Source organism: Equus przewalskii, chromosome 10, assembly GCF_037783145.1.
Source record: "Equus przewalskii isolate Varuska chromosome 10, EquPr2, whole genome shotgun sequence".
NCBI classification, from domain to species: domain Eukaryota; kingdom Metazoa; phylum Chordata; class Mammalia; order Perissodactyla; family Equidae; genus Equus; species Equus przewalskii.
In genome coordinates this window covers 18177961-18204923 of record NC_091840.1, presented here as the reverse complement: position 1 = coordinate 18204923, position 26963 = coordinate 18177961, and the positions used below count along the sequence as shown (strand labels likewise).

General features: G+C 44.6%; 1 protein-coding gene across 4 annotated transcripts; it reads right to left on the bottom strand.

Moving 5' to 3' along the window:
* Positions 1-2211: 2211 nt before the first annotated feature.
* GOSR2 (golgi SNAP receptor complex member 2) lies at positions 2212-22136 on the bottom strand. Of its 4 annotated transcripts, none has more exons than XM_008525854.2 (6): positions 21640-22136; positions 13549-13613; positions 11950-12058; positions 10972-11104; positions 8092-8232; positions 2212-5015 (listed from the first exon to the last, which is right to left on the bottom strand). In XM_008525854.2, the coding sequence occupies exons 1-6, from the start codon at positions 21666-21668 to the stop codon at positions 4854-4856; spliced, it is 639 nt and encodes a 212-aa protein (XP_008524076.2). In that variant the 5' UTR covers positions 21669-22136; the 3' UTR covers positions 2212-4853. The 4 variants fall into 4 exon arrangements, with proteins under 4 accessions (XP_008524076.2, XP_008524077.2, XP_070417858.1 ...); XM_008525855.2 differs by having other exon boundaries at positions 8031-8232; positions 21640-21768; XM_070561757.1 differs by lacking the exon at positions 8092-8232 and having other exon boundaries at positions 21640-21875.
* Between the last annotated feature and the right edge of the window lie 4827 nt (positions 22137-26963).

The following is a 26963-nucleotide window of genomic DNA, read 5'->3' as shown; positions in this document are numbered from 1 at the left end:
GCAGGCCACTGACCCAATAGCTACTGGACGCTTAGTACATGCACAGGATGCACAAAGGTCCCCTAGTGGGGACACACCTGAACACACCATTCCCCAGGAAACATGCAGTACTAGAGGTACATCTTGGGGAGGACAGCAGGCTTCTTGGAGGTGACGTGGATTGCAGGGGTGTCTGCAGCACATCTTGTGCAAAGGTGGCATGTTCAAAGGCCAAGCAGTCCAGGGAGGATGGAGAACGGGGCGGGTGTGTGTGTGTGTGTCTGTGTCTGGAAGGTACTCTGGAGGGGGCAGTGAAAGGCTGGCCTGTCACACTAAGATGCTTTACTCAGCAGACACAGAGACATCAGTCAATGAGGGGGGCTCACTGGGCCACGAAGGACGTGGCCCCTTCCCAAACCAGACGGGAGAATTCGGCTTCACCACCCCTCTCCCCCGCTGTCTAGGGCAGTGGTTCTCCTGGTAGGGCCAGAGGGAAGGCTGCAGACGGCTCCCTTACCTTGGGTAAAACTCTCTTGTGCTGGAGCCATCTTCCTCACCCTTGTCTACACATTACTATCGCTTGGACAACTCCTAAAACTCCCAATGCCCAGGCTGCACCCCAAGCCAATGAAACAGAATGGATCAAGGTAAGACTCACACATGGGTATTCTTAAAAGTTCCGGGGGTGGGGGGGTTCTAAGGTAGAGCCAAGGTTGAGACCCCTGTGCTAGAGGGACACAGGGAAGAGACAGGGAGGGCCTGCTCACAGAGCCCCTGTGTCGGGGAACTTACCAACTGTTCTTGAGGGGCCGAGGACCTGCCAGATCCCCCCACCCCCATCCCATTTCCCACCTCTCCCATGTGCCATATGAAAGGACACAAGAAGGGGACAAGGAATGAACACTCTTTGAGAAGCGTTTTCTACGTTTGTTTGCAACATGCCCATCTGCCCACGTGATAAGGGAAGGACTGGAGAGGCCTAGAAATTAGAACTGGAGAGGTCATTTTGGCCATAGTCTGAGAGCTCCAACAACAGCTCAGAGCTGCTACTCAGCAGGGAATTTTGCATCTAAAAAGAAACCCAACCAGATCTGCAGGTGTTTCCCCCTCTCCCAACACCAGGCCTAAGGCACAGAGCCGAGGTCTGGGCAGAGCAGCCACAGGGTTCTGTCGCTCCCTAGTGGCAGGACCTGAGTACAGCTCCCATTCTCCACTTCTAACAGCTCCCTGCCAAATCCCCTCTCCCCTTCAACTGGGAAATATTTCAGGAGAACCTGCCATATAAGGCGCAAGAAATGCCCTACAGTCCTATACTCAATCCTGGCAGGCTGCTGTGGTCTCTGGCACCTCACACCGAGCAGAGGAGGCAGGTCGGTGCAGTGGGTATGAACCGGGGCTATGAAGCCAGACAGACAAGGGGCCAGCTCCTCCAGGACTCCCTGTGGGGCCTTGGGAAAATCACTACAGCTCAGCCTCTTCATCCGCCCAATGGGGTTAATATAGGACCTCATTCACAGGGTTGGTCAGGATTAGAAGGATGGCCCAGGAAAACAACCGTGACTGACTTCCACTAAGGGCCACAAGCAAGCTCACAGGTCTGGGTTTTCCCCTGAGCAAATATGACAGCCCCATCTCCCATTTAGACAGTAACAGATGACGCTTCTCTCTCTGCTCTGGCTGCTGGGGCTCAGTGCGAGGTTGGGCATTCCCCAGAGCACTGCCGCGGGGCTTCGTGACCAGCGCGTGAGCTTCTCTTCCTCGGTACTGATGTTCTACTCTGATTTGCTCTTGGTCTTCACTTCTTCCTACTTCGCTGTTTAGGTATTTCCTATACGTCTCCTCAAATCTTTTCCGGAATAAGATAGGATATAAACAAGTGAGACTTTATTTTAGACTTGGTAAGTTTGGTTCTTCCCACAGATATACTGAGCTAGTTCAGTATATGTTTTCAAATGCTACTATCTTTGATTAAGACAAAAGCCTTCTGTCTAAAAGACAGTGGTTCTAAAAATACACACATCAGAACTACCTTAGAGACTTAAAACATATTCTAATTCAGAAGGTTTGGGGTAGGCCCAGGAATCTATCATTTTTAAAAAGTTTCCCAGCTGCTTCTGAGGCAGCCAGTCCAGCCCCTGGCCACAGAGCAGTGTTTGAGAATCTCTGGCCTGGAAACATAAAAAAAGGGGTCATTAGTGAAAACAATAAACGTCAAATTCCTTTACAAAAATATAATTTTCTAAATAAATCTCACTTTATTCAACTGATGTGTTTCAAAAACAATAGGTGTCAATCCGAATCTGCAAATCAAACCCATTTAAATTCATCAGGGCAAAGGACTTAGGAAAAATCCTAGCAGTGAAGGCTTCTGTAAGATCGAGACTCTCCTACTCACTTGGTCTTTGAGTTTGGCTTTTCTTAGGGGGTCACACCTAGAGTAAAGGTCCACAGAATGAAGATATTCCCAAGTTCCTTGACACCCATCTGTCTTAAAACACAAGAGGCACACCAAAATCCTGTGTGTACAGACAGCAGAGGCTTTCTGGAGATTCTTGCACCAGCGCGACCTAAGAATTCACCCCAACTCCACTAGAGGGTGCTCCTTCCCTGGCCTGGAACGCTTCCCTACATTGGGGACTGTGGAGATAGAAGCACCCACTTGGCCAAGGTGTGTTTCTCACAGGTCACTGAAAGCCATTGTGAAAGAGGGAAGGCAATCACACGATGACATGAGGTCTCAGTGACCTTGGGTCTCCAGACACACTGTGGCTGCCGTTCCTTAGCCCCGGGCAGTAAGGACCCACAAACTGCCTCCACCATTTTTATTACAAAGTAGGGAGAATGGCTCTGAAGGTGCAGCATGAAGGAAGGCCTTACTTCTGCTTCATCAAGGCCAACAATCACTACAAAGGCGAGTGTGGAGCACACTGGTGTTCACTACAAATAGCTGTCACATCAGCCAAGGGAGGGTGGGGGGAGTTTCCTCCTCCCACAGTTCAAGTCCAAATGGCTTAGCTGCTCCTTGTCCACCTCCCCCCAAAGTGTGCTGTCTGGCAGGATCCTCAGTTGCCCAGCGCTGCGCAGTTTGAAAATCCATTTTATGGACTGCTAAGAGCCCTCTGCTGGGTCCCTGGGAGAGGAGGGGTGCTGGGTGTGAAGGAAATTTCAAACTGTGCTTCCCCAAAGTTAGATTAGGTCTGAAGATGCCTGAATCCCTCTCTCCACCCTCCAGGCCACAGTTTTCACTCTGGCAAGGCCTTCAATCCTTTCACGAAGGGGTCACGGATTCCCCCTTTCTTGGAAACCCAGGTCCCCTGTTTAGCCCAGAGGGGTAGGAGCAATAGTGATCTCACCAAAAGTGTGAAATCAGTAACCAGGAAACTAATGTTAAAAATCTGTGACAATTAAGAAACATTCATCAAAAGGGGATCCACGCCACAGATGTGCCTGAAAAGACCAATACTGCTACAGAAACAGGTGGGAGGTAAATAAGGGAAGTGGAACAGAACACATACAGAAAACGGAGGACAGAAGATAGTCCAAACGACAGGAAGCACAGACAGGAAGTAGGTGGGGCAAGACAATCAAGGTGGGGTTAATATTGACCAGGTTTCCAGTGTTTCTGGGAAGTTTTGAGTGTTATTTTTTGTATTGCCATGAGGCTACTGAGTCTAGGGCTGGTAAGGCCTGTTATGATAGATGAAAAAATTTGCTAACCAGGTCTTTCTGGTACTTTCAGCAATTAAACTCATTAAACAGACTGGCTTTAAAATAAATTCCACAATACGCTGGGTATTGATACAGACTTAATCCAGGATTGGTCACAGAAAGAAAAAGGTCCTGGTCCCTGAAAATAGTCTCACAAGGACATACGCACCAGGGACATCTCCAGGGTGGCCTCTGCTCACACTGGCCAGGGAGAATGGGGGCTTGGTGGACAGTTGCTACTACATTTCAAGGAAGGGAAGAGAGCCAAAGAATTAGAGATGCTAAGACTAGAGATGAGACTGTAATTGACAAATTACTAACCTTTTCTCACAGCTACTTTCTAAGGGGCAAAGCCTCACCAAAGCCTGGGCATGGGTGCCAGGCTGCATTCTTGGAACCTTAAAAGCCAACAATTCTATTAACTGGAAAAAAATCAGTGACTAGGGTCTTCAGTCTCAAGACTGAACACTCCCAGGAATAACAGGGGCCTCATTTTAGAAAGGAGAAACACCCAACGATTGTAATGTGGAAAGTCTTACTCATTGTCAGTAACAGCGTCAATGCCTCTGTTTCCTCTAGGTAGCTGCTTCCAGGGAAGGATGACAAGTATTAGCAGTCAGTCATCTGTACGTCATTTGGGGCAGGGGGGGAGGGCATGTGAATCCATCTACTATACTGGGCACATAAAAAGAGGGCCTCTTTCTCTTCCTCTCTTCACTTCTGCTCCAGCCTAGGAGCCAGAAAGCCTGGATGATGACCAAGTGTGGACAATCCTGTCCACAAGGCTCACCATGAAAGTCCTCTTGGGGCGTGCATCAACTCTGTGGACAAAACCACCAAAGCCATTCTCTTCCTCCCCCTTCCTTCTTCATCCCTTACCCTTACATCACTTCCTCCCCCAGTGAGAGTGACAGTAACAGTGAGAGAGAACAAGTACTTCTTTCATTTCCTAAGCACCACGCATCTTGGTAGCACTAACTTCCCCTCCAAGATGTACAGAAAACAGAGCAGGTTTGAAATTCCCACCAGGTTACAGATCATAATTACTTCCAAGTGGTCTTCACAGTTAAGACGGACATACATTTCAAAAGGTAGCCTCTGGGCCCCCTCTCTCACACACACTCTCACGCAGTGGGAATGCTGTTCAGTTGCTGGGCTTGGCCGGCTCACGTCAGGTACTGCACCACCAGGAACATGACCACGCAGGTGAGCAGCATCCCGCCAATCATGAAGTACTTGTCCTGGAAAGCCCGCTTCTCAATGAGCCGCATCACTGTGTTGGACAAGCCCAGCATGTTGGCAATGTCAAGGATCTTCTTCTGAGTCCCCTGGGGCAGACATAAAAAGAAAGAAAAACAAAGATCAACTCGTTTTGCCCAGGGCGGGTGAATGTCATTACGAGATGGGGCTTTCTTGGTCACGCCTAAAACATATAAAAAGCAGCATCAACAGGTACATACTCCTTTCATATGGTCAAATGACTTCTGATCAAGGTGCCAGAACAATGCAAGGGGGAAAGAAAAGTCTTTCCACAAATGCGCTGGAACAACTGGTTATTTAATAACTATCCCATATATGTATCATATACATACATATGTCTCGTAAATATCACATATATGTACACAAAAGAATCTTCGATTCATATTATACACAAATATTAATTTGAGATAAATCATAGAATTAAACATAAAAGCTAAAACTATAATAAAGCTTCCAGAAGAAAACATAGGAGAGTATCCAAAAACTGGAAACAATCCAGGTGTACACCAACCAGAGGATGGATTAATAATTTATGATATATCTGCACAATGTGATACTGCTCAGTAATAAAAAGGACCTAATTACCAACGTGTAACAACATGAATGAGCCTGGAAAACATTCCGGAGAGGAAGAAGCCACATATTAAATAGTAATACAAATACTTTTATATGAATTTCAGTAACAGGCGAAACTAATTTATAGTGAAATAAATCAAAATGGTGGTTGCCAGGGGAGGGGCAGACTGACCGGGAAAGGGCACGAGGATCTTTTAGGGGTGATGAAAATGGTCTAGTCTTGATAGCAATGTGAGTTACAAAGGTGTATGCATTTGTCAAAATTCAATGACCTGTACAAATAAGGTCTGTATACCTCACTGTATGTATATTATACCTCAATGAAAAAATTTAAATTAGAATATTTTGTATTAAAAAAAAGCTAATATCAAAAACCTCTGCTCTGCTCCCTAGCTCCAAAATCCTTGCTATCAGCCTGTGCACTTTAGAAACCTCGGGGATTCTGCTGAGGACAATGGGTGTAAGTCAGTGTCCATGTCTACAAGAGGGTTTCAAAGTGGGCAAGATGGAACAACAGAAACACCAGACGCCAACACAGACAGACACCAACACAACGACCTAAAACTCCTTACATAAATATCACCACCCACCATCAAAAATAAAAAGGTATTTTATTCCTAAACCAATAGCCCAAACCACCCAGCCTGACCTTCCTCTCTGCTTCCTAATTTTCATTTTTATGCACATTCAATTTCTTCCGAGGTAACAAATAGAAATGAATGCTGGCCAGACCCCAACTTACTTTTCACACAGCACCAATTACATTTGTATGGATGGCATCTAACCTAAGGCCCCGCATCCATTTTTCAGATGAACGACACATTAACGAACAACTGAGAGAATAGACAAGAGAAGTGAGAACAACACGAGGCATCGTGGACAAGAATTCAAAACTGATGTTCTGCCCAGACAATGACTGACAAGCCTCACCAAGAGATCTCTCAAGTCACACTTTAGTGCTGCCAAAGAGCCCAGAGCCATGTTCTTCCTAGGACAGTGATGGTGAAAATTACTCTCGCTAAAGATTCTGCCAGGCTCTGAAAGCACAGACTGTTTCCTCACCCTATGAAGTTCAAGTATCTAGCTTCTAAAATCACCTGAAAATTAACAGAAATTTCAAAAAATGTATTCATTTTCAACCACAAATTTCCACAAATCAAGGCTCAGCTCCTTCATGCTCTCTCCTATGTTCCTTTCAAATGGCTCAGGCAGAAAATTCCCCAACAGAAGTAGGGGTGAGGCAGGTAGAGGGAATCCAGGGACATATAGGTAGCAGTAGGGTCACTGGAAATGCAGTCGGAAACCTCGCACTCCAAGCCCCAACCACCTCCCAGGGTCCGGGCACTTCACTCCTGGTGACAGTGTAGGGGCAGGAGGTGCTGGACTCCTCAGTGATACAGACCTCAGCAGGAAGCTAACATTTGCTTTAATAAGCTCTAACTCCTGCTGGGCCGACGTTAGCGTGGCATGGTGAGTCTTGTCCTAAAACGGTTTTACTGTTTTTCTGAGATATGGGAAGGTGGCCAGCAGTTTTCTAAAGAAAGGGTGGATTAATCATCATGTATCAGTTTAGATTACTGCAGGTGGTTCTTCTGAGGGGAGCACCCATGAAGCCGTCGGCGGCCACACTTCCAGATCATCTGAAGCACCGGGGCCGTCAGCAGGAGGTAAGTGCCACTTGCGGCTCACATGACCTTCTCCCTGGTGAAGACGGCAGGGGCTGTGCAGAAATGCACTGAAGTCCCGCGGAGCTGACAGGCTCAACATGGTCCAAGAAAAACTAAGATAAAGCTCGCACTTCCGAGTGACTGCTTCTCACAGCTCAGTGGCTGGGAGTGCTTCGTTCACAGGGGACCACACCCTGATAACAGGCACAGTCCACACCCCGTCATCCACAGGGTTGATACAGGAAAAGGGCTGAGGCTGAAACATCAGACTGACATCAGAGTCTGTGTAATGTTTCTGTAAACCACTCCCGGGGCTTTGAGTCTCAGCCACGGGGCAGGGCTTCTGGGAACACCTGTGACTGGAGAGAGAGTGAAGAGTCGTGCTCTAGAAGCTACCTGCTGCAGTCAACCACGGCAGCCCTGAGACACCACCGGGGGGCTCCATTACAGCAGTACAAAAAGGTCTCAGGTATAAGGAAGTGACAGGAGGGATCCTATGGGAAAACACCTGAGAGAGACTGAGATGCCAAAGTACTGCCATGCCTTCCTTCTTCTGAGAGTGGAATCTATAAGCAAATTTCTTAGCCTATTATGGGTTCCTCTCGTAATAGTAGTCACTTTCATGATAAGTATAGGAAATGGAAAAAGACCTGGATACCAAGAGATGCCACATTATGGTTCATGGCAAGCACAAGAAACACCTACTGGCAAAGGGAATTTGGTTACTTTTGGATTCGAAATAATTCAACTCCAACAGGAAGGATCCCAAACTCAAAGGCTCTGTCTCACAACCATAATATCACAGTTTAAGGACAGTGATCAAAAAGTAAATGCAGGTACCAAACTGTTGGATGAGGCCAAAACAAAAGGGCTTCTTCCTGTCCCCCAGAAGGGCCCCCACCTTCAAGGTCAGTCTCTGGGCCCTCAGTCCCTCCAGAATACTGTGCCCGCCTCCAATGAGGTCATCCATGCCGTGGTGGATTTTCTGGAGGGAGGAGTTAAACTGCAGTGACTCGTCCATCGGTATGGTGGTGTCAGAGTCCTGTGAAGGAAACGCAGGCACTGGATTAACTTTGCTTGCTGGTCAGCTCCTGGCTCCCACCGAGTCTGACCGCACTGCCTTTTGGTGAAGGCCAAGCCAGAAGAACAGCCAGAGGAAATGGCGCAAGAATCAGAGGAACCTAACAGAGAAGGAAAAGCAAAGCAAAGATCTGAGGTGGCCTCTGTTCACTCAGGGGAAGAGGAACTTCCCTCAGACTTGTCACTTTCCAAACGAGTTCCTCTACACAGTCTGGTTAATTCCTGCCCCAGTGTCATTATCCCCACTTAGGAAAAACTCTATTGTTTTAAGACCTCACTGTGCTTCTCCTAAAGGCTTTCTCTGATCACTGACTCACCTAGCTTGTAGCAAACGTTCCTGCCCTTGGCCTACCCCTTAAGGCGGTATTAGACGTCTGTTTTTGGTCTTGGGTTATTTTATGTATAGCTTACCCCTCCAATTAGACTGAGCCTGACTAAGGACAGAGAGACCATGCTTTCTATTGAAGGCCTAATGGTGTTCGGGATGGGACTATTTTCCTAAGCAGGGAAGAAAAGTCTGTAAAGAAATGAAGGGGGAAAACACTAATACTGATCAAGTGCTTTCCACTTTACATGCTCATTACCCTAGGCTCACTTAATCCTCATTCTAACCTTACGAGGTAGTTACTCTATTATGCCCATTTTAGAGATGAAGACACTGAAGCCCAGAGAGGCGGAATAACTTGTCTAAGATCACACAGAGCTGGTAAGAAGTCCAGCGGGGCATGAATCCCAGTACTGAGTACAGAGCCTACCGTCTTAACCATCCTGTAGGGAGAAACACCAAGATCAATCCTAGGGCTCTGATTTTACACCGAAAGCAGTCTGCACATAGAAGCCAGTCAAGACCGCCCATAATACTCTTCTCTTTCCCACCACCTGATGATCACAAACTCTTCTGTCATGCCAGGTGTTTTTACCACTCTCAATTATCACACAGAGGTTAAACCATCCTTTATATGCTGCTCAAGGTCAGAATCTTTTTTTTTTTTTTTCCTGAGGAAGATTCACCCTGAGCTAACTTCCGCTGCCAATCTTTTTTTTTTTTTTTTTTTTTTGCTGAGGAAGACTAGCCCTGAGCTAACACCTGTGCCAATCTTCCTCTATTTTGTATGTGGGTTGCCACCACAGCATGGCTGGCAAGTGGTGTGGGTCTATGCCTGGGATCTGAACCTGTGAACCCAGGCTGCCAAAGTGGAGCATGGGGAACTTTAACCACTAGGCTATGGAGCCGGCCCCCAGAATCACTTTTCATGTGCACATTTTCAATCCCTCCTGCTAACAGGGGAGCTTCTCACAGGTCGGAGTCATGCCTTTTAATTTTTTCCCATGCTTTACTACCTTAAATAGTGTTCTGCATATGGGCAATGCTCAGTGGGTCAAAAGACTTCAGTGTTTGAATTAATCAATTAGAGACTTCTTTTCATTTATTTAACAAACATTTATCGAATGCCTTTTATATACAAATCTTAACCCTCCCATCTGAAAGGGTATAGGTGATGGGTCATTATTTCTCAGATAAATGTATTATAGCTCCAGACTGCAGAATGATCAGGAAGAAGTTCACTGGGCAAGTCAATTTTTATTACGGGCCCACTGTACGTACGGCATCACACCAGGCTGGTAAGAAACAAAATAACTCTAAGCAATCATCCCCAGCCTAAAAAAGCCCAAATACCCAATGCCATAACTATCAAAAGCTTACACAGTATCTTTTAGTGTGTTGTATAGTTCATTACACTTTTGAAAGGCAGCTATGCTTACAACTATACCACCAACACGTCTCCATTACACTTTTGAATTGTTAATCATTGTCACTTGACTGCTTACTCTAGAGAAACAAAAACTGCGTAGGCACATTCTGAAACACTCAGGGAAATTTACTACAAGTGTGGACACAGTAAGAGTTAAACATCTGCAAAGTGGGAACTGACTTGAATTCTGATGGCAGGCTTAGAAAGCCAAGACCTCTTTAGAAAATGAACCTTTCTGTAAAAAAAAAAAACAAAACCCAAAACAAAAAAAAACAAAACCCCAAACCCCCCTAAAACCTACCTCATTTGGTGGAATATATTATGCAGGACACAAAAAAGGCCGACATGTTCTATAGCCACGTCCAGGAAATTATTCTACTGAGACTAAAGGGCAGGGACAAAAGTGTTCTAAGAAATCAAATAAGCAAACCAATAGGCCCTTTTCAAACAGGCTCAAGCCAAGCCATCCATCTAAAACGAAGTATCTGCTAACAAATTCCCCCAAATTGCTGCTCAGACTAGAGACAAAACCATTTTAATGCATCTGACACTGGAACCACACACATACACAGCACAACGGCAACTGCCTGAAGGCAGCTTTGAAATGCTGCCCTTACTACAAATGGTCTAACTTCTAATCATCTGTCTCCATCTGATCAGAAAAACGTTTCCACCATGTGAACTTCCAACTTGCTACATCGGACCAGTCAAACCAGGTAATTTTCACCTCTGCCCAGTCCCTCAATTTAACTGCTTCCTCTTCAGGATTTTGTGTTAGAAAAAGAGATCCCCCGTCTAGGGCTAACCTCGGTGGCAATGCACGAAGCCCACTGCCTTTCCAGTTGTCTCCTCCAGACGCCCCCTAAAAGAATGATGCTCAAAGACCTGAGCCCCAGCTCCAATGAGCCGTCAAGTACCTGCAGACCCCCGCCTGGCGCCTGGCTTACGTTAGTGGTGAAGGTGCGAGACAGTAGCTCCTCTCGCTGTCTCTCTTGCTGCTCCCTTGTGTATCGCTGATGCTGGAAGTTTCTGAGAGCAGTCTGCAGGTGCTGGACATCATACTTTAACTGGTCAACACGACTGGAATTGATAGAGAGAGAGATTAAATTCCAGGAACCCAGGGCAGCACAACTTGAGGTAGCTGAGCTTTTTATTCAGGAAAGATGTTTCCTTGCTTCTCCCTATACCACTCCAAGCCATCCCCCCCAAATAATCTTATCTTGACCAATGATGTTGAAAGTAAAGAAGTAGCTTGCGGTTAAAGTAGGGTTGTAGTACATAAGATTCCAGCAGCTTTACTTAAATATCTGCTGGCCTCTGATTCTGGATGCGTGACAGGGAACAGGTGACAGGAAGCAGGTTCAATGACCTCTTCCTGACCTTCTATGTATTATATCGCTCCCCTGGAAGAAGCCCAAGGGCATCTTTGGAGTAAAGCATCAATGAAGTTTCATAAAACTTTTGGGAGCAGGGACTGGGGGGGAGGTGGTGAGACTGGTTTCATATTAATTTCATGAGGGAATATCAAACATTAGATCAGTATTTCATTATAAATAGACTGACTGAAGTGATTAAGAGCAAGATTTCATTTTAACCTAAGCATGTAGTGTGAACCAAAGGGCAGAGTAAAACTCCCTGGCAGAATGAGTCTCAAGTGGCCATGGGTCTGGTCAGACAAAAAGTACTGGAGGCAAAAATTTCAAAGTGACAGCAGTGAGGTAAGAAGACACCAGGCTCCTGAGCTACCAGCCTCACAGGCTTTCTACTCTGAGGGAGTATGACTCAAATAGAATTGTGCCCTTTATGGGGATTTCATCTTTGCATAGCCTCAGTTTTTCAATGTATAAATGGATTTTCAGAACATTCCACAGCCTCCCCTGGAGGAAAGGGCTGCCTCGACAAGCCTGGGGTGTCTGAGCACTCACAGTTTGGCGTTCTGTCTTTTGCTAGGGGGCTCCTTGCTGGACAAAATCTCCAGACGTTCTAGATGGCTGAATATCTGGTCTATGCTTGCTTGGATTTCGTTTTCTACCACTGCACAAAAGAGAAAAAAAGAATAATTGCTGGAAAAGAGATAGTGAACTTAAATTAGAATGATAAATCAAACGTGTTTTTTTCCCATATCCAATAAACTCAAAAAAACATATTTCAAAAAGGAGAAAAATACATACAATACTGAATAATAGAAAAGATTTCAAGTTATACTAAGTGACTTTGTAAATGTTATTTCAAATATATATATAGCTGTTAATACCATAACAATGTAAATTTTTTAAAAAGCTGAAGATAAATCTGTAGAAATAAATTTCCCGCCTTAAGAAAATAAAATGCACATTTAAAGTTGTCCAAATAAATATTTTAAGAAAAACCAGTATTTTCTGATACAGAATGAGGTCTCTTTTCCTTTGAGATTATTCTCAGATATGGGTTATAAATATCTGGTAAAAAGACTGCCAACTGAATTCCCTACAGTAATGAGGTTTTAAAAAAAAGCACAAGGAGAAGATTAGTATGTGAAATGCTGAGAAGAGCTCCCTGAAGGCTTTCTATAAGAATGGGGAGGCTGAGGCTGGAGGCTCCAAAATAGACCACACATCAATAGGAAAGGTCCAGGAAAGAATCCACAGAGGTAAAGATATGATAAATACAGTCATTTTCCTTATCCCTTTTGATAAACAGTCAAAATGACCTCTTTTCCATTTCTTATCATGTAACAATGAGATTGTTGGGAAGGCAAACAGTCGATGGAGAAAAACTAAACTGTGCACAAAAAAATGCATCCAGTTTGCTTCTTGCCCAACAAAAAAATGACAGTAAAAAGAGCAATGTCACCTTCCTAGCTTAGCCTACAGCTAACAGATACAGTTTAGATTAGAACAAGGTGGGGTACAGAACCAAGAGATGCTTTTGAAGCTGCAGGAAGAAGACATGAGACAATAGGAGAAACAGGCATGGGGAGGGCCAAGTAGTGTGGTGAGAAGACAGCTCCTGCAGTGCAGGGGTAACCAGTAGTGTCTGTCTGGCCGACTCAGGAAAAGCACCTTTTCATGTAATAGAAAAGAAAGTAAAAAACAAAAAGCAGCACTCTTCTCAAAAGAAACCATGGTGTGGGAACTAAACTAATTACTATTGCTATTCATTTCTGAATAATCCTCCTAAAAAGTCACAGTTCTCAGCTCAGAAGAAATGACCAATTCCAGTTAAACATCTCTGAATTTTTATGGAGTACATTCCTTTAAGGACTAGGTAATTAGATTAAGACAGATGGAAGAAAGAACTTCCATTCCCATAGGGCCATGTCAGGTTGAGTGGAGGGGTAATGGGGGATAAGGCTTGTGGGACTCCAAAGGGCACACTCAGGGAAATCAGTGACTTTGCCATCGGGGTTTCTGTCCACCCTCAGAACGAAACTCATTCCACGCTGAATCATTAAGCCCCCAGGGCAGAAATGCAGTCAGGAAACCCAGCCCATTAGCACCGTGTCATCAGAGAAAGGACTCTGGTCTCCATAGTTAATTACTCACAGTGCAGAGACTGCTTGTCTGCTGTCTCCAGGCGTCCCATGTGAGACTGGATCTCGTGGACCCGCCTATCAAAGGAAGAGGGAGGAAATGAGTGAGACAGGAGTAATCAACAATGCTTCAGTCAGGAAAGACAATTTTTCTGATGCTAACATGTAACTGATTTAAATTGACAGCATCACTGAACTGTAAAATTTGTATGTGGCACTTTAGGCCACATGTTTTGGCATGGTTTCTAATAGTTGAAAATTAATATTAATAACAATGCTGATAGGCAGCATTTATTGAGTGCTTACCACATCCGAGAAATTCTGCAAAGTCAATAACCTTGTGAGGAAAGTACTATTATCATCCTCATTTTATAAATAAGAAAACTGAAGCCCAGAAAGGTTATGTAACTGTTCAAGGTCACAGAGCAAGTGATAAACCTCGATCTGGACCCAGCCAATCCCACTCTCTGTTCTTTGACCCAATGTGCTGAGCACTGGTCTGTGCTAGGGAGAGCCAAAGGGCAAAAGAGATATAATCCTTGTCCTTGAGAAACAATGTAATTAGGAATGACAGGCCAGATAGACACCAAAGTCCTAAGAAGATTGAGGAGAACACTAACACATAGAAGTGTAAACAGAAAGCAAGCTGAGGAGCCATGCATAGTGGTGCCAAGCAAAGGCAAGTAAATAAGAGTAAGCTGGGGCAAGTCACGTGGGCGGAGGGAGTTCTGGACATCATCGTGAAGAATGGAGACATGATTTGGTATGGGAAGATATGAAGAAAATGATATGCAAAAAGGCATGCAAGGCATGTCATATGGATTCCAAGCAGGTTGGCCTGCCTGAGAGAGAGTGGGGGTCAGAGGGGAGAGGCAGAAGAGGCCATTAGTTGGAGGAAACCATCAGAGGAAGGCCCTGAAAGATAGGGATCTCTTGTTTGGTAAACATCCTTCCCTGGCAAGATGAGGTGATTGCCATCTCATCTGGAAATGCAACACTGTCCCCTGGACCTCTGCATGGTCCCAGACATCGGGCCCCAGAGCACTGTCCGGAGGCTCCCCAGGGCTTAGCCAAGGTCACCCTGAGGGCCCTTCCTAGTGGTCCTCTGTGGTGAGGCCTTGGAATATTGCTTATGCTACCCCAACAACCACCTTCTGGGGCTTCTGGTCTCTCCACATTACAGCCACATGAAAGGGGCCTGCTGAGCTCCTATATCATCTCCAATCCTTGAGGGAAAGGTCAGCAACCACCCTCTACCATAAGCACCACAAACTGTGACCCCAAATTTACCAATGTAAGCCAGGAGCTCAAACTGGGTTTCAATGTGGCTCCAGTCTTTTCCAGGGCTTCCCTGCAGCCCCTAAATATGACCCCCGGCATCAGAAGCTGGCCAGCTCTCTAATGACTCTCAGAATGCTCCTGGGCAAGATCTGCAGCCCTGAGAGGCAACTAGAAATCACTACTAGAGTCTCAGACCAGACTGCTACTTCAGTAAGGTAAGTCTGAATATTTGAGAATGGAAGCACCTGGACATATGGAGGCAGATGTAGGAATGCAGCTTGAGGTAACCATGGAAACAGCGATAGAGGACTGGACGGCAATGCTGATGGAAAGGAGAATTAGGACTTCATTGAAGGGCTGAATGTAGGGAGTGGGGTAAATTTTCAATAGTAGCTTAACAAAGCAAATCTGAAAATTAATGGCATTATCGATGGAAACAGGAAAGTAATTTTAAAAAGGGGGAGCAAAGAATAGCCAAGACCACTCTGAATAAGCATGAGAGGAACGACTTGTCCTACCTGCTATTAAGATTTATTACAAAGCCATAATAATTAAAACAATAGGGTAGTAGTGCAGGGACAGACAGAAACCCTTACCCTAACCCTAACCCTAACCCAAGAGGAAAGAAGAGAGGCCAAAAACAGTCCTACATATTTGGTGACTTGGTGCCATACATCAGTGGGAAAAGAATGGATTACTATACATGCTGATGGCTCAGTTTGTTATCCATATGGAAAAAAGATACCTCACGTAATACACAAAAATAAACTCAAGATGGTTTAAAGCTTAAATGTGAAAAGCAAGGCTTTAAAACTTTCCGAAGAAAATATAGGAGTGCATGTTACAACTTCAGATTAAAGAAGGACTTCTTAAGACAAAAAAAACCAACTACTTCCCAAACCCCACAAACTACAAAAGACTGATAAATTTGACTACATTAAAACAAAAACTTTTTTTTACACCAAAGGCACCAGAAAGAAAATAAAAAGACAGGCAGAGACTGGAAGATATCTGTGGCAAATAACAAAGGACTAATGTCCAGAATATACAAAGAACTGTTACAAGTCAATAGGAAAAGTCAAACAAAGCAATTTTTTAAAATGGGCAAAGGGCAACTGACAGAAAAGGAAATCTAAAAGGTCAATAAATATATGAAGAGACACTCTACTTTACTAGCAATCAGGAAAATTCAAATTAAGAATAATGAAATATCACATTTCTCCCATTAGTTTGACAAATATTTTAACCTTTAAGGATGGGGGATTCATTGCAGGCTAAACAATGGTACCCAAGGGATGCTAGAAAAGATTTCCAGCTTCCCACCATAGGACTGCCTTTGACTCTACATTTTGTCCAACATTTAAAAAAAAACCAACTTATGAAATTTGCACGATTCTGTGCGATAATAAGTGGTTAAGACATTGTACCACAAAACATATATTAACATTTTTCATTTAGGCTAAAATAGTAAGATGAAATTTGTAAGGGATGAAAAGCATTGTGACTTAAGATTAAGAAAAAAATCAATTAAAGGTTTCCCAATGGATGATGAACACGACAACTGGGGAAGAGATAAGAAATCAAGTCATGAAGAGGAATGGTCAAAAGAGCTAGTCAAAATAAGCCTCTAAGAAAAGACAAGAAAAAACTAAATTAAAATGGGGCGGCTGGTGCTCTTCAAATATCTAGGGTTGACATGTAGAAAGAGGAATGGCCTTGTTCTCTGTTGCTGAGCCTTAAGGGAGACCCAGAACCAAAAGGCACAAATTTCAAGATGACAGATTTCAGCTCAACACAAGAAAAAACCCAAGAACAATTATGAACTATCTCTTCAAGAAAAGGAAAAAATAAATAAATAAAGAGCTCCTGCATGTTTAAACACAGGATACATGAACTGTCTTGGGTTTTATGAAGGGTGTTCCTGACCAAAGTGAGTTGGAACGGAAGACCTTGCCAGCTTCTTTCAATTCTTAAATTCTATGAGGGCAGAGGGAGAGATGATGCCAACACCCACAAAACCCTATAAACACTCTTCAGCTGGCTTTTACTATTTTCTAAGCTAAAACGAATAAACTTTAAGTTGCAGGGAAACACTACTGACTGTTCCCACCCAATCTCTATTTGCTTTGAATGCACTAGAAAAGAAATCACCAATAAAGTGATTCCAATCTCTATATTTCACGCCTGACAGGAAATAAATGCAAAACAACAAAGCAAGTATGAATAGCATGGTGGGAACTACTATATGCCAAGTGGTAAATCTATTTTAAACTGAACTGGGAATTCAGACAACACACTCGAAGCCAATAAGGAAGAGGTGATACACAAGCATGACTTGGGAGCGTGTACACTAGAAATTAGAAGTCCTAGCCCTGTCTCGCTTGGGGCCCATGGGAGGTTTGAGTGATTACATAACTAAGCAGAGACCTAGCAGCAAGTAAGCAAGGGTCACCGTTGCTGATTTTTCTTTTTAAAGATTTTATTTTTCCTTTTTCTCCCAAAGCCCCCCCAGTACACAGTTGTGTATTTTTAGTTGTGGGTCCTTCTAGTTGTGGCATGTGGGACGCCACCTCAGCATGACTTGATGAGTGGTGCCATGTCCGTGCCCAGGATTCGAACCAGCAAAACCCTGGGCCACCGAAGCAGAGCATGCAAACTTAACCACTCAGCCATGGGGCCGGCCCCATGCTGCTGATTTTTTTAAAAAGTTCTGTAGAAGATCTGGGAAGAATTTTAAAATGTAATTGCTTTTTAAAAGTCCACAGAACTATCCCCGCCCCCCATCATATACGCCTACTTTGCATTCATGCTGCCTCTGACCACCATGAGCAGGAAACAGGGTTTTGCAGTTAAAAGATCTGGGCTGAAGTGCTAGTTCCACTACGTAATAGCTGAGGGACATGGAACAAGTCATGTAACTCCCTGGTGCCTCAGTCTCCTCAACTGTTAAAGAAGGTACTAATAATCACAACTATTTAAAAGATCACAGATCCAAATGCAAAATAAAATTGCTGTGTAACCCATACAGCATCACACAAAAGTTTGTTTTTACTTAACTTAAAAGTAGTGGGAACCATCTGATCACTTTCACCCCACTCACTTGCCTCTACTATATTCAGCCTCTCATCAGAAAGCAAAATCAAAAAAAGGAAAAACTAGTTTTGAGATAAGGGAATAGTTTTTAAACCCAGCTGTTCATCAAAATCACCTGGAGAGCTTGTTCATAATAGAGCTTCTTGATATGGTATATACATACAGTGGAATACTACTCAGCCATAAAAAAATGACAAAATCCTGTCCCATTTGCAACAACATGGATGGACCTTGAGGGTATTATGTTAAGCAAAATAACCCAGACAGAGAAAGACAAACACCGTATGATTTCACTCATATGTGGACGATACACAAACACATGGACAAAGAGAACAGATTAGTGGTTACTAGGGGGAAGGTGGATGGAGGGTGGGCACAAAGGGTGAAGGGGAGCACCTATATGGTGACTGACAAATAACAATATACACCTGAAATTTCAAAATGTTGTAATCATAACCTCAATAAAAAAATTAAGAAATAAAAATAGAGCTTCTTGTGCTCCAAACCTACTGAATCAGAATCTCTAGGGATAATAAGGTCCAGGGCACTGAAGGCTCCTGGACTACACAGGGGACAAATACGGGCACCTTCACAACCACCGGGATCTCAAAAATAGAAGCCTGGCTATTAGCTCCTCTACTAAAGTTCATCCTAATGCAGCATTATTTAAGTGTAAAATGTTTATTGTAATATTCACCTTTTTCCACTCATTGTTCAGGCAGTGCAGGAGTTTTCAGGATACATAATTTTAAATGTTGATCTAATTCCAATGTAGTTTCGGGGACATGGCAAGAGATAACCACAAAGTGGATTCAAAGTTCCAGTAAAATTAGTATGTTCTGTTATTGTTGTGTCAATTGAGCCACAGTCATTAATTTCTGCAATTGCAAAAGTTAATTGCTGATGCTCAGAGGACTCCATATGCTTCCTTTTAAAGACATTCAATCGCCAGTATTATGGAGCTGAAAGGAGCTTTACAGTTTAACCAGCTCAAAACTATCCTTTTATAACTGAGGAAAACAAGGCAAAGAGGTCTAGAACCAGAACTCGCAGTCCTGGCGTAGCACTTAAGGGGAAAGGTAGATGAGAACATACTGCAGCGTGAAAGAAGGTAAACTCCTGGTGGGCACGGCTGTACTGTCTACACTGGGAATGGTGCCCAACCTATAGTAGGCGCTCAATAAATATTCACTGAATGAACGAGTGACTGCCTAGAAGAGGGCCAAACAGTGGTAGGCCAAATCTGGCCCACGGTCTGTTTTTGTCCGGAAAGTTTTCTTGGAATACAGTCACATCTGTTTGTTTACATATTGTCTCATGGCTGCTTTGCTGCTATAACAGCACAGTTTGAGCAGCTGCCACAGAGACTGTATGGCCTGCAAGGCCTAAAATATTTACTATCTGGCCTTCGACAAGAGAAGGTGGCAAGCCCTGCTAGAGCCTGAGGGTCCACAGAGCCCGAGGCTCAGTTGCTGGAGGCCTGCGGAGGTAAGCAGTTTATCCACACTCGGCCACAAATCTTGTTTGGGACGCCGTTTAGTATTTCAGTATCCCAACTCTCCCTAAGTTTACACAGAATTCAGCTACTCACATTACTCTGTGACAACTACCTGCTACACTGATAACAGGTAGTCTGAGACTCTCTGAACAAAATTATTCTTGATAATAAACTGGGTCATGGCCTCCTCAGCAACACTGTTTAACCAAATTAACTAAGCAGGTGAGACTGCACATCACAGATTAACTTCAAGGCACTACTCAGCCCACTGTGCCTTGCTACTGTAAAAGATCTGCCCTTTCTTAGTAACATGAGCATGATTTTCTGTTTCACTCCTTTTCCAACTGACTCACAGGTCTAGTTTTTTAACTTCCTATAATTTTTATGTGAACAGGGCTCCCCAGAGTAGGAGCAAATTCTGCTACTCTAATACCATTACAAAACAGGTTCTGTATTTTCATCCATCCAAACCATACATTTCATCACTAAAGTAGAAAGAAAGAAACCCATAAAGTTAGAAAATGAAACAGTAAGAGGATCATCATCCTCTTATTCCTAATGCTCCTAAGTATTTCCCTTGTTGTGAATTCATTAGGGAGGGGGGAGCCCCAATTTTATTTCATTTCCAGGCCCTGGGGACATGATTTTAAGTGTTTTGATCACAACAAAACGACCGCATAAATTTGAAAGTTGTTACAACATGATAAGTATAGGTATACACTCCAAGAAATTGCAAACAGAGACTAGATATCTGTACACCAATGTTCACAGCAGCATTATTCACAACAGCCAAAAGATGGAAACCACCCAAGTGTCCATCAACAGATGAATGGACAACAAAATGTGGTGTGTGTGTGTGTGCGTGCACGCATGAGGGTGTGTGTACACCCCACCACACACAGACAGGAGTATTAGTCAGCCATAAAAAGGGATGATATTCTGATGCATGCTACAACATAGATGAACCTTGGAAACATTATGCTAAGTGAAATAAGCCAGACGCAAAAGGACAAATATTGTATTATTTCACTTATATGAGATACCTGGAATATGCAAATTCAGAGACAGAAAGTAGAACAGAGGTTACCAGGGGCTGGGGGAGGGAGGAATAGGGAGGTACTGCTTAATGGGTACGTGAGTTTCTGTTTGGGATGATGAAAAAGTTCTGGAAATGGGTAGTGGTGATGGTTACACAACATTGTGAATGTCACTGAATTGTACACTTAGAAATTGCTAAATTTTTAAATGGTAAATTAAATGACAACGGTAACTTTAAAAATGAAAAATTAAATGGTTAACTTTTAAATGGCAAATTTTATGTTACATAGGGTTTATGTAACATAAAAAATAAAATCATACAAAAAACAAGTCATACAAACTTTTTGTCAAAAAAATTAGATAGGTATGACTCCATTACCATACTGAATTACACATCTCAGCAAGTTCCAAAAATGCAGGACAATATGAACAACGGACACAACTAAGGAATTTAACTTATGAGAAGCTGACCCAAAATTCGATTTCCTTAAAGGTAACCTGTAACTAAATATGAATACTGAACGCTACTTGTATAGCGGTTGCCTTGTACCATAAAAATAGATTTTTAGAATAAACCAAATCAGAATAAAAGAAAAAAAATCACAGTGTAGCAGCGACAAGATTAGAGTCAGTCAAGAGTAGGGACTGACATCATGTAGTAGCTCTGAGCTATAGTGAAACTTTTTCTGACGACCTTAGCTCAGGGATGGATCCTTCTAAATTGCCTAAGGAGATCCTGTTTATACTGCTCATTTACCCTCCATCTCATCCTGCCACACGTTAGATCTTTTTTCGTACGTGCCTTGATTCTCCAACTAAACAGTAAACACCTCCGTGCAGGGGCCCTGACTGCCCACCAGTTTATCAACCCAGAGCACTGAGTTGGCAGGTGCTGGACAAAGTATTACAACCGGTAGGTGCGACTTTCCCTTCCTCTACTCTACCCAGCAGGTAGTCAAGGCCTCGAAGATGCTAGGCGCCATCCGGCCCAATGTCCCCGGGCACCACGCCGGACCCTCGGTCCACCGCTGACCTGGGCATCCCGCCAGAGACGGAGCACTTCCGAGCTGTCCCTGGCAGTGCCCGGACGGAAGGACTCGGCCTCCGCACTGGCCGACGCCCGAAGCCCCAGCCCGGGGGTCCGGCCTTGCCCAGCCTGGCTTCCCCCTGCCCGTGCCCCGACGCGGCCCTCACTTGTGCGTTTGCTGGTACAGCGGCTCCATGTCGCCGGCCCCGCCGGGTCCGGCTCGGGCTCCCTCAGAACACGTCCTCACAGCCCCCCTTCCGGCTTCCGGCTTCCGGTCGTAGGACCCTCACTCCCAAGCCGGCTGGGGCTGCCCCCACGTGCGCCCGACTACCAGTGGGGGCGAGACAGGCGAAAGGGAACGGGAAAAGAAGCCTGGAGAAGGTGGTTAAGTGTAGTCAGAGGTTCTGCCCCAGATGGGGGACGAGGAAGTATAGGTTTTGACAGGAGGTTGTCTCCAGCATTGAGTCAGGCATTGGCGAGGGCAGTCACAGAGTACTGACGTGAGGTCCTCAGAGCAAGGTGAGAGGAGAGCAGGCGGGTACTTGCTCTGCGCTGGTGGAGGAAGGCTGGGAGGGTTTCGCTTGGCTTCGAATTAAACTGTTTAATTGTGGGTCTGGAGATTTCGCTCTTCACTGCAGTCTCTGGCGCAAGCTTCTCTTATCTCAAGTTTGTCCACTCACTCTCCCGCCCACCCCTCTTCCCCCCATTTATCCATCCAATAAACCAGCAATGAATGAGTGGTTACTATGTGTCATGTGTGCTGTGGAGAAACAGGCTTCCTCCGCCCTCAAAGAGGTCGCGATCTAGGAAAGGAAATAAGATATGTGTACAAATAAACATCTTCAGGCTAGAAAGTCCAGAGATTGAGCCAAGCTGGGGTTCGGCTCCGGTAGGGGATTCAGGAAACACTTAATGTAGGAGATGGTATTTGAGTTAGGACTTAAAGGATTTGAACGCTTCGGCCTCTCCACATAGACCTAACCCATTTCCATCCTCCCAGGCTTATCTGCAGTTCCTCCCAAGGGAGGAGATGTTCCTCTTCCTTTGACAAGTTGATGCTTCTGTTTTCCTGTATGCTGGATCCCACCCAGTTTTGTGTCCGAAGAGGCTGTCCACCCATGTACATCCTTAACATTTTTGCACTTATTCTAATATTTATTTATTAGTGAGCACCTACTATTACCAGACACAGATATTGGGGGTAGAAAGACAGCCCTCAAATCTCTCATCTCTCGTAGTCCGTTCTGAGGACTAACTATGCCTTCAAACTATGTTTTCAGGTAGAGTAAGTCCTACAATTGATACAAAATACCATTTCTTTGGAGAAGAGCAAGAAGGATTCTTGGACTAAATAAGATATGAATCAATAGAATCAGTGGAGTTTTAACAGTCTTGCACACACTAGCCACTCTGTAAATGTTTATTTTACTGGCTTAGTGGAGATGAAGGGAAGGGCATTTGAGGCTGAGGGGATAGCCTGAGCAAAGGCAAATAAGTGGAAAAAAGGTAGATCTCCTGTGGCTGGTTTGGGGGGCTTGGGGCAATAATAGTACTAGAAGGAAAGTTAGAGCCAGATCATGGGGAATCTTAAATGTAATGCTTAAATTTTTATGTATAGATTTTTATTCTATAGGTAGTTGGAAGTTATCAGAGGTTAGATAGAAATTTTCTCAAAGAATTTTTATGCCTATATCTCTTTCTTCTTTGGACCTCACAGCATCCCTGTGAGGCAGGTAAGGCAGATAAGGAAATTGAAGTCCAGAGGACCTCCCCTCTGTGTCTCAGTCTCTTAGGCCTTTGTATGGTTGGGCCCTCCTCTAAAGAGAAGAAAACTCCACCAGTCCATCTCCCTGAACTTTTAACCTTTATCCCATTTCTTTTTCTTTTACGGCTAAACTGCTTGGACAATTGGTGTACACTGCCAACATTCTGCATGGGTGCCTTGTTCTCCAGCCTCTCCTAGAACTGTTTTCTAGGCTCACCAGAGTCCACCTGACTTAGTCCAGTGGTCTCTTTCCATGAATCATCCTACATATATTCGTGGGGCTCATAGTATGTATCAGGCACAATGCAAGGTGTGGGGTACAAAGATGAGCAAGACGTCAGTTTGCCATAGAAGTTCTTTAATATACTGGGAGGGAAACATCTGCACAGATAATTAGAATACTATGTGGTGAGTGTGGGATACAGTTGACTAGGAACTATGGGATGAGAGAGGAGGGACACTTAGCCTAGTTTGGGGATTCAGGAGGGCATCAAAGAGGAGATGATACCTCAACTGAGTTTTCATTTATTTATTTAACGATGGTTACGTCCTTACTCAGGATGCTGCATCATCCTTCACACTGCCCATGAATGCTGACTTCCAATGACCCAAAGTTTGCTACTGTGTTTCATTGATGATGACACTAATGCCATGTTTTGCCTAGAGTATGCAGGTAAATATGAATAATAATTCACTGCTCAGAATTTTGTAGTGTAAATGTACAATAATATTTCTTCCAACCATGTCTTCTCTTGAATTCTTTAGGCCTTGATTCCTGCATTCCTAGAATATGATCTCTTCCAGTGTTGACTGCACCCCTGTCTTCCACACACTGAAGCCAGTTGTCAGGGGAGAAAGGTGGTTAGGCTAGGGACCCATGGGTGGAGCAAGAAGAGAAGTCCTATTCATGCAAGGAATATATGGCCCTCACCTGGCCCTGCTTAAGAACCACCCAGTGGTTCATGGGGTCATTACATTTGTCAGAAGAAAGAGAGGACATTGATTGTAAAAGTCAGTCGGCAGAGTAATGGTCTCAAGTGGAGAAGATAGGCATGGCCACCTCTGGAGGACTGCTCGACATGTGGTACAAAGCCTGTGGAGGGGGTGGGATGACCATCCTTACCAGGTGGAGGTGGGGAGCCCCACACAGGGCACAGGATGATGCCACCCCTACTATTCTGGTGTGCTATAGACTGGAGGCAGCCCTGTGGTAAGAACACAGGCTGGCAAGAGCCATGGCATGTACCCACACAGGTGGCTAAAACTCAAGGGTCAGCAGTAGACTGTCAGTAGCCCAGAGTCTTGAACTCATCCTGTATCCAATGTGAATGAGAATCACCCAAAATCAACAAGTCAATACCATTCTGGTGGCCTGAACTTGTGCAATGCCACAAAAGAAATACTGTGCTAGCCAATAGAAGCAATTTGCTTGCCAGGTTGCCCTGGACAACCCATTGGCATGAGTCCTGAAGCTTTTCAGGGCACTTGGTCAACCCCATGCATGGGGTGGAGGGTTAGAGATTACCCTGAAGAGGAGAAACAGACTAGAACGACCCCCATCACTGAAGAGGACTTAGAAAAATTCAAAAGTAGCACTCCAAAGCGTGAGGCCCCCTGAAGCCTGGGACCTGGGCCAGGGACTTTGCTTGCCTAGGTCTTAGGACAAGATGGTGTGGCAGAATAAAGATGGTCTCATATTCTTTGCCACTGTTCCCAATAAAGACGGAATCAATTCCATTCCCTTTAAATCTGAGCTGGCCTTAGTGACTTGCTTGACCAATTGAATGTGGCAGAAGTGAAATTCTGGCATTTCCAAGGCCAAGTCATAAAAGTCTTGCAGCTTCCACTCAGCTTTTTGGGGCACTCATTTTGCTAACGCTGAGTCACCTTGGAAGAACTCTGACTACCCTGAGGCCATGGTACTGGAAAGGCCATGTCTGTAAGTACTCCACTCAACATACCTAGCTGAGCCGTCTTCCAGTCAAAACACCAGATATGTAATTGAAGCCTTCTTGTACCCACCATGCTAGTCTATCCACCAGCTGAATCCCACCAAGTGACCTCTGCAGACCACACATGGAACAGAACAATCACCGAAATGAGCCTATGCCTGAATTCCTGTCCCAGGAAATCAAGAGATATGGTGAAATGGATGATATTTTAAGCCACTGAATTTTGGTGTAGTTTGTTATGTAGCACTAGATATTCGACCCCGAAAAGTTTGTCATCTAGTTGGACAGACAGGGTACAGGGCTTACGAAAAGTTGTCAGTGAAAGACGATGTATGAATGTGTAGTGAGTAGTAAAGAAAATGAAGTTCTGTCAGAATGCAGGGAAGGAAGAGGTCCCTTTGAATTTGGGTGATGAAAGAAGACTTGCCAGAAGAGATGAGATTTCAGCTGGACCTTGAAGTACAAGAAAGATTAAGACGTATGGAGAGGCAGGCACAGGGCGTTCCTGGCGAGCAGAGGGTAAAGTTGGGAAGGTGTAGGTATTCATGGGCAGTTTGTGTGGTTCCTCTTGGCTAAAGTAGAGGGTTTCTGCAGTAGAGGAAGACGAAGCTGAAATGGTGAGTCAGTCATGCTGTGGATAGGAAGATGCTTTTCATCCACCTTGTGGCCATGGGGAACCTCTGGAGGGCTCTGAGCCTTGGGTAACGGAATGAAGTAGTGTTTCAGGAAAACCAAGATGACAACTCCTTGCTCTCTCCTTTTGTTTGAACTTCAAGAGGTGCCCCACGGTTCTGCAGTTCCAGGATTTGGCAAACCAATCTATAGTTAACCTCTTTGTTCCCTTTGTGATATGATAAACTTGAATGCTCTGAAGAGCATTTTTGATCTGTCCAATTTGATGGAATTTAATTCTTATCTCTGAAACCAAATTAATCTGTTGTGTCTCTCTGGCCATCTCAAACAGGTTGAATAAAACAATTCTGTTATCCATTCTACCAAACCACCTGTGCTCCCTGTACTCCCCCACCCTGGGCTCTGACCCCCTCCCAGTCCACCTTCTGATCCTGTTTCTTCCTGAGCGCCACTTTCCACTATTGTCTACCCCACCTGTGCCAATGCTCAAACGCCACCTTACACAGTTGGTGCCAGCTGTGACTATGTCTCATTTCCCCTACCAGACTGGAAGAGCCTATTGAGAGCCCCTCATCATTCCTCAACCACTCCCTACCCTTTCCGGTCACCCTCTTCGATGTTGCCCAGAAGATCTTTCTAAGACAGAGATGTGGTGTCATATATATGTTGAGGCTTTTGATAGCTTTCTGGTGCCTACAGAACACAGTAAAAAATTCTTATTTGGCAGACAGAGCCCTCCTCACTGGTCACATCCCTGGCCATTTCCCTCATCCTCCTTACTGGTCACATCCCTGGCCATTTCCCTCATCTTAACTAGAGTAATTAATTGCAGCTCTTTTCACAAGGGCCTTTGTGTCCTCTGGCCTTTGCATGCACTGTTCCCTGTGCTTCAACACCCTTCCCTCTGCCTCAGGCCTGATTGACTTCCACTCGTTCAAGTTTCAGCTCTGGTTTCACCCATCTTGGGGAGCACCTCTGACATCCAGGCTGGGTTGGAACTTCTCCCCTGTGCTTCTCTGCACCCTGTGCTCCTTCTCAGCACCAGCCACCAGTGTCGCAATTCTGTCCACCAGCCTGAGAGCAGGAGATGTGTCTCTCACCCCTGCATCTCCCCAGATCCAGCTCAGTGACTGGTACAGGT